The following is a 12,741-nucleotide window of genomic DNA, read 5'->3' as shown; positions in this document are numbered from 1 at the left end:
GAGTTTCAGTCACTTTAGTCTTTAATATCTTTTACAGATTATTTCTAATTCCATGTTCAGTGCTATCAGTATTTCTCAGCTGATAACGTCTATAAATATAAAACATTATTTCTCACTACCTTTTGCAAGGCCATGTGCAGGCATTATTGTGTTTTCCTTGAAGAACTGTAAAAAAAAAAATTAAAAAATAGAAGGTAATTTAAGAATTACTAGCGAACATCTCTAGTGAAGGACAGGTATCCAAAGAGTGAAGAGACTTTCTGTCTGTAAGGAGATGGAAAAGATTTAGTCTGATTTGCAGCCTGAAAATACCTTGTTATATTCTATGATCCCATTTCTGCACAGGATAGTAATGTAGTAAGGAAACAAGGGGAGCTCCTGGGTTAAAATAAAGAATTGTATTACTTAATATAGTGGAAGTACTGTAACCTCACAGCAAACTCATTCATTTAGAGTGTATAGTACGATTGCTTTTGTGATTTAATTTAGTTAAGATTTAGTGAGAATTACATTGCTTCTCCAACTACTAAAAAATCCACAATCACGTAATTAAAAACAGATAGATTTAATTTAATAGAACTAATCAAAAAAAATTATTCAGTTCGAAATTCATTGTGGAGTCTGATATTAATGATATTCTACGGAAAAAAGCCCTTCCCTGAAGAAGAATATGTTGGAAAATTATTCATTTGTGAGGGGGGGGTGGAGGGGGAAGATACCAGGAATTTACTTTATCCTGTACCAAACTGTCACATCAGTTATTATAAATAAAATGGATGGTCATATATCTGCCTTCATAAAAATGTATCTTCTACAGGTTGATATGTTCTATGGACACTAACACATAGCCTAAGTATGGCTGGATTCAGGCTTTTAATTACTTTTGAGACCAATAAAAAATAACTTCACCATTTTTTTGCTTTGAAACAAAGCAGCTATTAAATAAGTTCTGGTTTTTATTTTGTAGGGAGCATTTTACTTTTAAAAATCTAGAAAATAAAGTTGCATATCATGACGTCAGTGTAAAAATCTTTTTACAAACCCAGATAATTAAATACAAACTGAAAGTGATAAATAACCTTTTTTTATCCAAATTTTTAAGATGACACTGCTGCCGATATTGACAATGTGCTTTTGCAAAACTAAAAGGACAAGGAAAAAAGACATTTCCTGAATTGAGTGATCTTTTAGTATTCTGCCCTGCATTTCATCAGCCAAACTGTTCGCTTCATAGCAGCTCAAGCATACATCCCCAAAGATTCTTATAAGCAATATGCTTAAAATCTGTACAGCACCCACAAATGTTTGCACATTGCCATGTATTTCTAAGTTATTTTAGAACTGACAGTCTTACTTTTATAACAGGGCAATTTCCACTTTTTACTGTAGAACTAAGTATTGTTATTCATCTCACAGTCAGTAATCTTCACAATTTTTTTTTTAATAATTTGTTACAATTCATTTTGTTAAAGACTTACTAGTTGGCATATTGGATTAGAGTGTAAGTGAAATGTACAATTTACTCTCCAAGGTCTTGATTTACATTTAACCATGGGAAAGGTCACTGGAATTTGCTTTGACATAACTTTGACAGGGAATCTTGAGTGCAAGTTAGCTAACCCTTTTAAAAGGATCACTGAGCTGCTCAGCATTTGAAGCTACTCTATTTAGTAATTAACAGTAAACTGCAAGAAGCATACATGTCTGATGTTGTCCCAGAGTAATTATACTTGTCTATTGTAAAGAGCTATCAGAGATACATTCAACCACTATATTGATCGAGTATACTTAATGTTGAGTTAATATACTGAATGAATATGAAAATTATTTATAAATCAATGATGTTTTTCTATTACTAAAGGGAAAAAAAAATGTATGATGCAGGAAGATTATCAAAACTCGCAGGAAGTTTTGAAAAATAGACTACCGAAATGTGTAATGAAATCATGCTAGGACAGTACATTTAAGAAAACTTAAATCCACTAATTCATGTCATTTGGTGCAGTTCCGACAAGTCTTTGTTGTATATATATCTTTATTACTAGCTAAGATAGATTGATCTGTATTGTGTTTGTAAGAGTAAATTATAGCTATTTGTACTACAGTTATCTAGCAGTCAAGTGACAATTGCCTAAACTGCTTTAGCCTCAAAAGACATATGAAAAGTCCTGTCACATTTTCTCATCACCTAATTTAAGGGCATTTACCTTAACTCTCAAACTAGAATATTCCTTCATTGCTAAAATAGTCTCTTCAGGGCCTCGGTTCCCTGAATCTGTCCACTGTCTGGAAACACAAGCCCCTAGAAAACATTAATTACTTAATTAAGGTACCCTAATCAAACATGATGTGAATAAAATGTTGTGAACTCGCTGATTCTGAATTTAAAACAATTACTAAAGAAGCATGTATAGTAGCTGGATCAGAGAACAGGGAGATGGGCTTTCAATTTTTATTTTGACATCTGGGGCCTACGTCACTGACAGATATTGTGGTCTCTGGCATAGAATAGGTACCTAGTCTGGAGAAGAGCTGAGTCTCTTAATCATCAGACCAGTTTCATTTCTCATTAAGTTGATTCACTTGGATACACAGAAAGCGAGGACAAGTACTGCCTGTGGACCATGGTGAAAGTACAATGGGACAAAGTGTCTACTAAATGGTAGTTTATGACAGAGGTTAAATGTAATAAAAGATGCTGAGGAAGACTAAAACTCTAACTTTGACATTTCTACTTCAGACTGTTTTAAAAGTAGGTTAAAAATAAGCTGTAGAAAGTGCAAAGAAAAAAAAAATCACCTGAAATTCTCTTACAGGAAGTATTTTACAATAGAAAAATAAATATTTTTGTGATACTTGAATCATGGAAGAGATGCAAACTCTTATTCCGGACATGTTGTCACAGATTTTACTGTACTTTGGAAACAAGCATGAAATACACATGATGTGATGTGATTAAAAAAAGCATCATAACTTCATTAAAACCCCAAATACAACGTATGTTTTCTTCCTTAACACTAAGAGAACTACGGCCATTTTGGTGTCATTCGTAAAAATGGCCAAAAAGCTTGACTATACTTTCTTCATTCTAGTGACGTTGAGCAGAGATCAGGGAATATTTCACAGGATGTTTATATAAATAAGGATCAAAATCCCCATAATGTACAGCTTTCTCTGAGGAAATTGTCATCCTTGACAAATTGTTTTATTAAACCATAATCAGTCAGTTAAAACAAAAAGCCCCCAGCAAAACAAATCACAAATGAGATTAAAATAGCCTGGAAAAACATAATTGCTAATTGCCCTCTTCCCCATTCTCACATCCCTGATGCTATCATCCCTGCCCCCTGGAAAACCACTAAGAAACAATTATGTAGCAGGAATATCTCTTCAGGTTGACCTTTGTGCTGCCCTGACAATGCGAGGGCTCAGGACTTGTGTGGTTTGTTTTAATCCATGCTCTTGGGCACAGTCACTGCTGCCTCCCTTGCTCCAGCTTCAGCTCTGGGAATGGCCCCTCTGGGGGGGGCGGGGGGGTGGTGTGACCCCATCCCCACCTCAGTCACTGCCTGACAAACCATAGACCTTTGTTGGGGGCATCTGGGGACTACTGCTAGGCTGCAGCTAGCAGTCTGGGAGAAGGAAGCCAATAATGATATGAAAACATATAAAAGTAGGCCAAGATGGACCCTTCACTTCCAGCATGAATGTCACACTCCTCCCAAAAAAGACCTCAGGATGCTGGTGATTTGCTGCAAATCTTGCCCCCTCTTCTTGAGGAAGACTGATGTATTGCTTTTGGGACCAAGAGGAGCACTGGAAAGCTGAGCATAATACCAAAGTAAAAAATAGATAGTAGGAAGGTGGTTTTGTATAATATTTTTAGGGGTTTTATTAATAAGTCTTTGGGTATTAATTTGGGCTATAAAGGTTGGTATTAGACAAATTGAACTGTTAAAACACTAATTGTACAAACAATAAATTCCTCTCTCCATATATATATAAAATGCAGTCCTTTTACATTTATGACTTTGAAAAAAGTACTCTGGCTACAATTCACTGATTAAGTGAACAGACCATTTTAAACTAAAGCACCTGGATGATGGAAGCTCTAGCAAAGTGGCTCCAGGCAAAACCGCCTCATTGCTACAGTATCTCGCGTCCCACAAGTGACGAGGGAACCCATTATGGCCTGTAAAGAGGCTAATTGGACCACTGGGGAAGGCAGAGAATGTAGGTCTCCCTTACAGGAGTGTGTTAAAAGAAACCAATAATCTCAAGTGCTCTTCAGAGGGTTGGTTTTTAATCACTTCTCTCACCTCCCGTCTTCCCACCTAAGGAGTAAAAAGCCCCCAAGATTCAACAAAACATATCCAAATGGAACACTACTGCCCTTAATCCACTAAACACTGTCTAGGGTAAGCACACTAAGCATTACCATTACAGAGCTAGTTAAGGTATTGCTATTTCCTATAGGTTGTGAATGAGTCACATTAATTTTCTGTGCATCTTCACAACAGAACCACAACATCCATCAGAATTTGAGATATCCTCTTTGTTAGGGGATGTATAGAAGGCACCTTCTCTGGTCGACTCTGGGGCCTGAGGAACCTCTTTCCCAGCTGCTGGAGCCCAGCCCAGTGCACCCGGAGACCTGAGAGCCCCTCTGTACTAGGCCAATGGGTGCAGCTGTTGCTTTCCTCTTTGCAGGCTAAATCAGTAAGCAAAGATGACCATGTACGCCACAGACGCACAGATGCGGAGGTCACTAACACAGCCAGCTACATAGACTGCCCACAGACAGGGTGCTGCCTTTAGCAGCATATAACACTACCAGAACACGCACAAAACATATGTACAAACAACCAAATCCCAGTCCTCCTCCCTGAATGATCAGGATTGAAGCTTGCTGGTGAAAACACACAGTCCCTTACTCTCTAGTTCAAAAGGACAGACTGTTCATGGATCTCTTGAATAGTAACATGGGACTTCAGCTCATCTAATATTGATGCTGAGATTGCGGGCCTCCTACTCACCAGATAGTTCAGCTTGAAGCCTGGTAATGAATTACATATGCACATACATGCGTGCGCACACACACCAGGTTAGGGGAAAATACAAACATTCCGGTCTTCCCAGTGGCTCGTGCGCAGGCACACCGGCCTTATCACTCTTGGTCCCCTCTCCACTTGCTGATGCTGGTACTCTCACCTGCTCCAGTTGGCACCAGCCACAGGAGCCAGCATCACCCAAGGTCTGACACCAGTTGCTGGACTGAATTCACTCACTGCAGACACATGTTCCTACAATCTGTGGTCTCCCTTCAGCTGCTGATATTGAGACCCTCATTCACTCCAGCTGCTAGCACCACAGACATTAGGACCACTATCACCAGTGGTCTAACTCCAATTGCAGACCCCAAATTCAGTCACTTTCATCTCTCCAGTTTCTGGCATCTAGACCCTACAGCACTCACAGATGGGGAGAGGCTGAGATTACATTGAAAGAGAGTTAAGAAAGGATTAATAAGAAGAAAGGATAGACTGCAGTGATTCAGTGCAGGTGATTCAGAGAAGTGTACTGACGAGTACACTGACTGCTCACACACTACCAGCCTATTTTATACCACCTTCCTCTCTATAGCCACCCCATCCTTGTTTCACCCAGATCCCCTTCCTCTGAACGTTTCTTAATAAGTTTAAGGGTGCAAATTGTGGTATGAATTGGAGTATTAAATCATAAGAATAACAGCATGCCTTACGTTAGCTGTTTGTTATTAAGTGATGTTAAAAATGTTCCCTCAGGAAAGAGTAAAGAGCGTTTTGAGAGCTCCGAGAAAGAACTAAACAATTAATAGAAAATAAAAATACATAACTTGCATGAACATATACTTTGCTAGTCCAATAGGGCCATTCTATGGCATTGTGAACACAACAACTTGGACAAAGCAACCTTTATTTATTTTGAATAAATATTTCTAAATAATAATTACAATTATAAATATAAAATAATTTTATTATAATTTATTTACACCTCATCAATTTACAGTGACAAGAATATTTCATACTTTCATTTAGATCATATGAACTAGTTACTGCCAGTGCCTTACCTCATTTTAGAAAAAAGGTGTGTCAAACTTTATCAAATCTTAAACATCATTTGCACAGTCTTGGTATTGTTTGCTTTCTGTGCATAAATTCAATATCAAAACAGAGGAATGTTTTGAATTTGCTGCCAACTTCACACACTTAGAATAACATTCAAGATATAAGATTCATAATTCATCTTGTCTGAGAACACAATACAGCCACGATGGAATAACAATAGAAGAATGTCTGTTTCCACATAGGTTAGGTTTTTTTAGGTAACTGTTCTTGAAATTGCCTTAGTACTAGCAAACACTCTTACACAGGATCACAGGAAGAAATGTGCAGTTAAACCAACTAGATTTCATTAGAAAATAATTGCAAAATTATACTGTATGTTAGTCAATCAGTCCTGTTGCAAGGTATGCTGATGTACTACTTTCATGGTTTAACCCCAGTCAGCAACTAAGCACCACACAGCAACTCGCTCAGCCTCCCCCCTGATCCCAGCGGGATAGGGGAGAGAATCAGAATAAAAAAAAAAAAACCCATGGGTTGAGATACAGGCATTTTAATAGGACAGCAGAGGAAGAGAAAATAATAATAATAATGCTAAAAGAATATGCAAAAGAAGTGACACACCATGCAATTGCTCACCACCTGCTGACCAATGCCCAACCAGTCTCCAAGCAGTGATCCCCACCCCTTGGCCAATTCCCCCCAGTTTATATACTGAGCATGACATCATATGGCATAGAATAGCCCTTTGGTCAGTTTGGATCAACTATCCTGGCTGTGCCCCCTCCCAGCTTCTTGTGCACCTGGCAGAGCATGGGAAGCTGAAAAGTCCTTGACTGGCATAAGCAGTACTTAGCAACAACTAAAACATTGGTGTGTTATCAGCATTCTTCTCTTACTAAATCGAAAACACAGCACTATGCCAGCTACTAGGAAGAAAATTAACTCTATCCCAGCTGAAACCAGGATAACTACATACTTTCCTGTTACAGAAGGACCTGAGGTATTTTATACCAGAGCAGGAAAAAATAGGTAAATTCCTGAAAGTCTGCCCTCTCCTTCTGTGAAACTTACTATGCTTAGAAACAAGAAAGGATTCTCAATTTTCTTTTAGTTAACTGGAGAACAAAAAGGAAGCTAATTCACACTCATATTCTCCTTTTCTCCTTCACAATCCTTACCAGCTACCTGGAGAGTAGATTGCAATGATTGCTGCCATCCACCAGAGCTGAATGTATTGAACTGTTTTTATGTCATTATGGGTTTGGGTTTACTGTATCTGGAAGGGCGTTCCTCCTCTTTCCTCCCCTCCTCTCCCTCATTAGGTCAAAATTGCAAGGATACAAAAGATTATTGTGAGGAAAATTTCATAAGCAATGTGCCCGCACAATTTGGGTGAAAAGGACAGAAGTAAGTGTTCTAAAAAGATATAGACCATGCATGGGGGAAAAGCTAGTTCTAGAAAACTTTACTGATGGACTTTCCTCCTTTGAAAAAAAAAAGGTTTTTTTTTAGTTTTCTTAGAATGTCGCTGACCATGATGCCCTCTACAGTGAAGGAAAGGGAGGAAAAGGAGAGTAATATAAACCAGATTTACTAGGAATTTAGAATTAGGCACGTCTATCCCATTTTAAAAAATACAATTCTACACTGACTTAACTAAAATGCCAACAAGAATGTTCAGTCTTTCACTCTGAAAATAAAGATTGGCTCTTGGATCCCTCTTACTCCCTTATGCTTTTTTCTTTTTTTTAATTCTTTGTTTTGTTTTTCTTTTAACTCTGCATCTCAATTTAATGATTTATTTATATTCTGTGATTGCCAGGGATAAGTGATGCTTCTAAGAAAGGGACATTTTTAAAAGTTTTACTGTCCTTGGATATTCAAGTGCTAGCTAAGGCTCATTCTTAAAGAATGTTCTTCTGAGTATTGCTACTTCTCTTACACCAACCGAGTAAATCTCTGCTGTGAAGTAGAAGAATAAATAGTGTTTTAAGCTTGGCTGCTATCCTGATCCCCAAGAAAAAAATGTTACCAGTAGGATGGCTTTAGATAAATTTTCTGATTCAAGTTTTTCTCATGAAAGCATCTTATATGTCCAATACATCATAAGTAAAACGATTAGCTTCTGAGAGTTGTTTTTTTTAATCAAGACACACCACTAAATCATGACATTATTGACTCTTTAAATTATTTCCATCTTATTTTTCTAGCATATCTATTAAGAGGGTGCTGAAATTATGAATACAAGTGTCATGATCATTCTAAATCATTCAGCAAGACTTCTGATCCTATTCTTGCGAACTGTGTATTTGAGAACCACTGAGTTAGTGATTATGAGTCTTCCTTTGTCATTCTACCAATAGGAGAAAGGTACTAATGGTTGGGATCCAATTATGAAAAGCCTCTACCATTTACATGGTTTTACTTTAGTACACGAGTATTTTAGAACAGTCACATGGAAGTCTGATTCCTTTGTTTTACAAAACCTATAAAAAAAATCTGAGAAAACTGCAAACTGTGCAGCAATCATCTAAAATAACTGTTTCAGTAAAGCAAAAGTTCACACCATTATTATAACACAGGAAACCATTATTGTAAGACAGAAAAAAAAAGGTGTTTCTTACCTGTAAAGCCCTTGTCACATTCACAAAGAAAAGTGTTTGGAGTAACATTGCTGCAGTTACCATTGAAACATGTATGTTGCTGGCACTGTCCAACTATTTCTGTACAATTTTTACCTATTTAAAAGGGATAATAGGAACATTGAACTTCAGTAAATATTTGTATTTTTTCCTGAAATGTCAAATTTATAAAATAAATAAAACACATTTATTTGTTGAAATGAACATTTCATTCAACCTGCCACAAAACCTCCCTTTTCAGCTTAAAGACCTTTTAAATTACATTAGAGGAATTTTTAAAATCAAAATTTGTTTTTAATTGAAAAGCCAAACACTTAATTAGCAGAGCAAGCAAAACAAAATACTTACTCTTTTCTTCTTATTCTTGTAAAATAAAACATATTTAATAGATAGATGGATGGATAGATAGGTATTTGTTCTAACGTTAGTTGCTAGTTTTCACCAAAATTGTTGAAGTTCTAAAGCAAGGCAGAAAGATATTCAGCTGCTGTAATATGAGCTACTGTGCTCAGCCTCATCTGCTGTATAGTTACAAATACACATATAGCTTAAAATGCAGAAATGCTATTAGTACTGTAGTATTTGTTTCTTTTTGACAAGAATCTAGCTTATGTTTTCTTCCAGCTTTGTGAACAAAAGATCTTCTCATGTGGAGTCCAATTTGACTGAATTTTTCTTAATATACATCTTTCTGGAAATTACAATTCCAGTTATAAGTTGTTTATGCTATTACAGCATATGGGACTAAATACCATATAATTATGCTTGCCACTTGAATTGTTGCTATGACTTTATTCACACTTCAGCAACTTTTCAAATTTCTAATAGACTTTTTATTATGGGAGGCACTTTTTCCTCCTTTACTCTTGTGTAGCCACGTCCATAATAGATGATGGTTTAATGTCCTAGATTTTCTTGTTTGCATACAGCTTATTTGCTGGACCACTACTGCTAGTACAAAATTATGGCATTAGCCAACACCATCCCATATAGATTAACAGAATATTTTAAGCATTGCTTATTAATAACATTAAGCGTGATCTTTGCTTTTAACAGGATTGCTTGTGAATCTCTCCATTAATTTTAATTAAAGTAGTTCCAGCCACTTTTTGATATTATTATTTTCAAAACATTTTACACAGCCCCCCAGAAATCATAAAAGAAAGAGAAAACATACTGCATAACAATGTTTTCCACTATTTTACTAAACTTTGAATAATTATTAAAATATTTTTCTCATAACATTGACTTATTCATACCTGCATAATCTTCTATTTGCAAATGCATTAGTAACCAAATTATTATGCAGTTTGAAAACAATTAAAAATAAATTACAGCAAACTGTATGCAACATAACCTTCATTTCTGTGTTCTATGAACCTCACTTGCTCCTGACTCATCAGGTGACACATAGCATAGCATCACCATTGCAAGAACACAGAAGTGCAGTCCATCATCCGAACATCGCTAGAATTCTGCTCCAGAAGTACAGAAAGAGCTACGACAATCCTTTTTGTGATATGAATGAATATTTCTGGTACTTTCTAAAGGATTCCTGAATTCCATTGGTCTGAATGCAGGAACAATATACCCATAATTTCCTTCATCGCCTTTTCTTCCTCCAGGAAATGGAGACAATGGTTAAGTAAGAATGTATCTAATCATGCTGTACTCTCTAGTAGTCCAATCCAAAACCAGATTCAGTTTCTCCAATGGGTTTTGGGTAAGTACTGCAATATTTCCTAGATAGAATTAGGTGAATTTTTTCATTATGAAATATTCAATTTGGTGATAATGGTATGTTCAGCACACTCCTTTTGAAAGGAACAAAACAATCTAAAAGAAAATAGTAAGTATTTTATTTTGCTTGCTCTTCTAATTAAGTGTTTGACTTAATTGTTTGTCTGGAGCACAGGCCTTATGAGGAGCGGCTGAGGGAACTGGGCTTGTTTAGCCTGGAGAAGAGGAGGCTGAGGGGAGACCTTATCGCTCTCTACAACTACCTGAAAGGAGGTTGTTGTGAGGTGGGTGTTGGGCTCTTCTCCCATGTAGTTAGCGATAGGACGAGAGGAAATGGGCTCAAGCTGTGCCAGGGGAGGTTTAGGTTGGAAATTAGGAAAAATTTATTTACAAAAAGGGTGGTCAAGAATTGGAACAGGCTGCCCAGAGAGGTGGTGGACTCCCCATCCCTGGAAGTATTAAAAAAACGGGTAGATGTGGCACTTGGGGACATGGTTTAGTCTAGTCTACCCTTGATTGGTTTAGTGTGGACTTGTTAGTGTAGGTTAATGGTTGGACTGGATGATCTTAAAGGTCTTTTCCAACCTAAACAATTCTATGATTCTCAATTGAAAAAAAAAATTGATTTTGGAAATTCCTCTAATGTAATTTAAAAGGTCTTTAAGCTGAAAAAGAGGTTTTGTGGGAGGTTGAATGAAATGTTCATTTCAACAAAACTGTTTGCTGTTTTTCAGCAGTTTGGTTAACTATTTTTTGGGGAGCTTACTCCAAATTATTTATGTTATTTGGTGTAAGAACTTGAACTGCTGAACAAACAGAGAAAAAATCAGTTACTTCTGTAAGTTCACAAGTGCTTACCTATGTCTTGTGCTTAAGTGGGAAAGAAGCATGATAAGAACTTATTCAGTTTTTCCCCACAATGCACACATGAATGTCAGCAAGTATAAACTGTCTTCAAATGACTGCACAGTCTCCTGCAAGTGCCTACAAGTTGTTCTCACAATTCTATTACCCATTAAGGAAAATGTACTATCTATGTAACATTTATTTCTAGAGGGGAAAAGAAATACCTGAAAATTGTGGAGGACACATGCATTCATAAGAATCTCCAGAAAGTTCTGATTTCTCAGTGCAGGAGGCATTGTTGTGGCAAGGTTTAGTGGAGCACATATCAAACTTCTGGCAGAATCTTCCAGAATACTGTGAGAAACAATGGCAATTATACGCTTTTTCCCAAACATGGCTCAGACATTTTCCATGCCCAGAGCATAATGGTGCGTTTGGAGACTGTTGGCAAAACTGCTGCTTCACAGTTACGTTCAAACGAAGGCCCATGCTGCACAATAGTGGGCCTCTCTTATGAAGCTCTGCAAAGTAATGAGTTCCAACACCAAGCCAGTTAGGGTCAACTTGGTGCAGTCCTCTTATCTGGCAAACAAAAATCAACTGCTCTTGAAGAAAACCAGCTTTAGGGCAGTTAATAAACTCTTCCTTGGAGACGTTTACCAAATTCATTCCATAGGACTGAAAGGATGGCTCAGAGGAGATGAAGAGACTGTCACCTAATTGGAGCTGTAAGGGGCATACCTGAGAGATACTGAGATTTTCTTCTTCTGAGATCTCCCCAGTAATACTTTTATTCATATTCCAGCATTCGGTGTAGAAGTCTGAGCAGATGTTTTCCCTTGGTGTCCATTTTATTACACTAGGTTTTGGATCCACTCGCCATTCAGCGGTCATTTGCCGCTCACATATTACCTGCCCATTTACAATACATAGTTGAAGAAAGCATGCTAACATATGAACTGCTGTTTTTGTAGTCATTGCTTCACCTGGCAAACGGGAGCTGTCTTTCACACCTGCTTCATTACTGAGGATAGCTTCAGAACACTTGTTCCTTAAGGTTTTTCTGTATTTTCCATGGCTGCCTAGGAATTCAAACAGAAAAATATTTCTGTTCTCACACCAAATACAGTTGAATATCAAACCCTCATTACAAAAACAGAAAATATACAACAAAGCAAGGTCTACATCTAATTAGACTGATGTAAAACTGGAATAAGTCCAATTAACCGATCAGAACTACACCACTGTAACTAATGTCAGATTTTTCCTGTTTCTATTACTACTAAAGATTTGATTTTTATTTAGTTCATTTCATTGTATTTGTGTATAGAAAAGAAAGACCTTAAAAGCATACTTTCCATATTCCTTCCCTCTGTTGACAAAAATTAATGATAACCAAGTAAAGA

General features: G+C 37.0%; 1 protein-coding gene across 1 annotated transcript in view; it reads right to left on the bottom strand.

The window, feature by feature from the left end:
- Nucleotides 1-12,328, bottom strand: part of LOC104027713 (protein eyes shut homolog) — a 961,671-nt gene extending 949,343 nt beyond the window's left edge. The window contains exons 1-2 of the mRNA XM_075707654.1: nucleotides 11,560-12,328; nucleotides 8,732-8,845 (exon numbers count right to left, since the gene is read on the bottom strand). Of these exons, the coding sequence (XP_075563769.1) occupies nucleotides 8,732-8,845; nucleotides 11,560-12,313 (868 nt within the window). The 5' untranslated portion in view covers nucleotides 12,314-12,328. The remainder of the gene's footprint in view (nucleotides 1-8,731; nucleotides 8,846-11,559) is intronic.
- Between the last annotated feature and the right edge of the window lie 413 nt (nucleotides 12,329-12,741).

Source organism: Pelecanus crispus, chromosome 3 (genome assembly GCF_030463565.1).
Source record: "Pelecanus crispus isolate bPelCri1 chromosome 3, bPelCri1.pri, whole genome shotgun sequence".
Lineage (NCBI taxonomy): Eukaryota > Metazoa > Chordata > Aves > Pelecaniformes > Pelecanidae > Pelecanus > Pelecanus crispus.
This window is presented reverse-complemented; position numbering and strand designations above follow the sequence as displayed.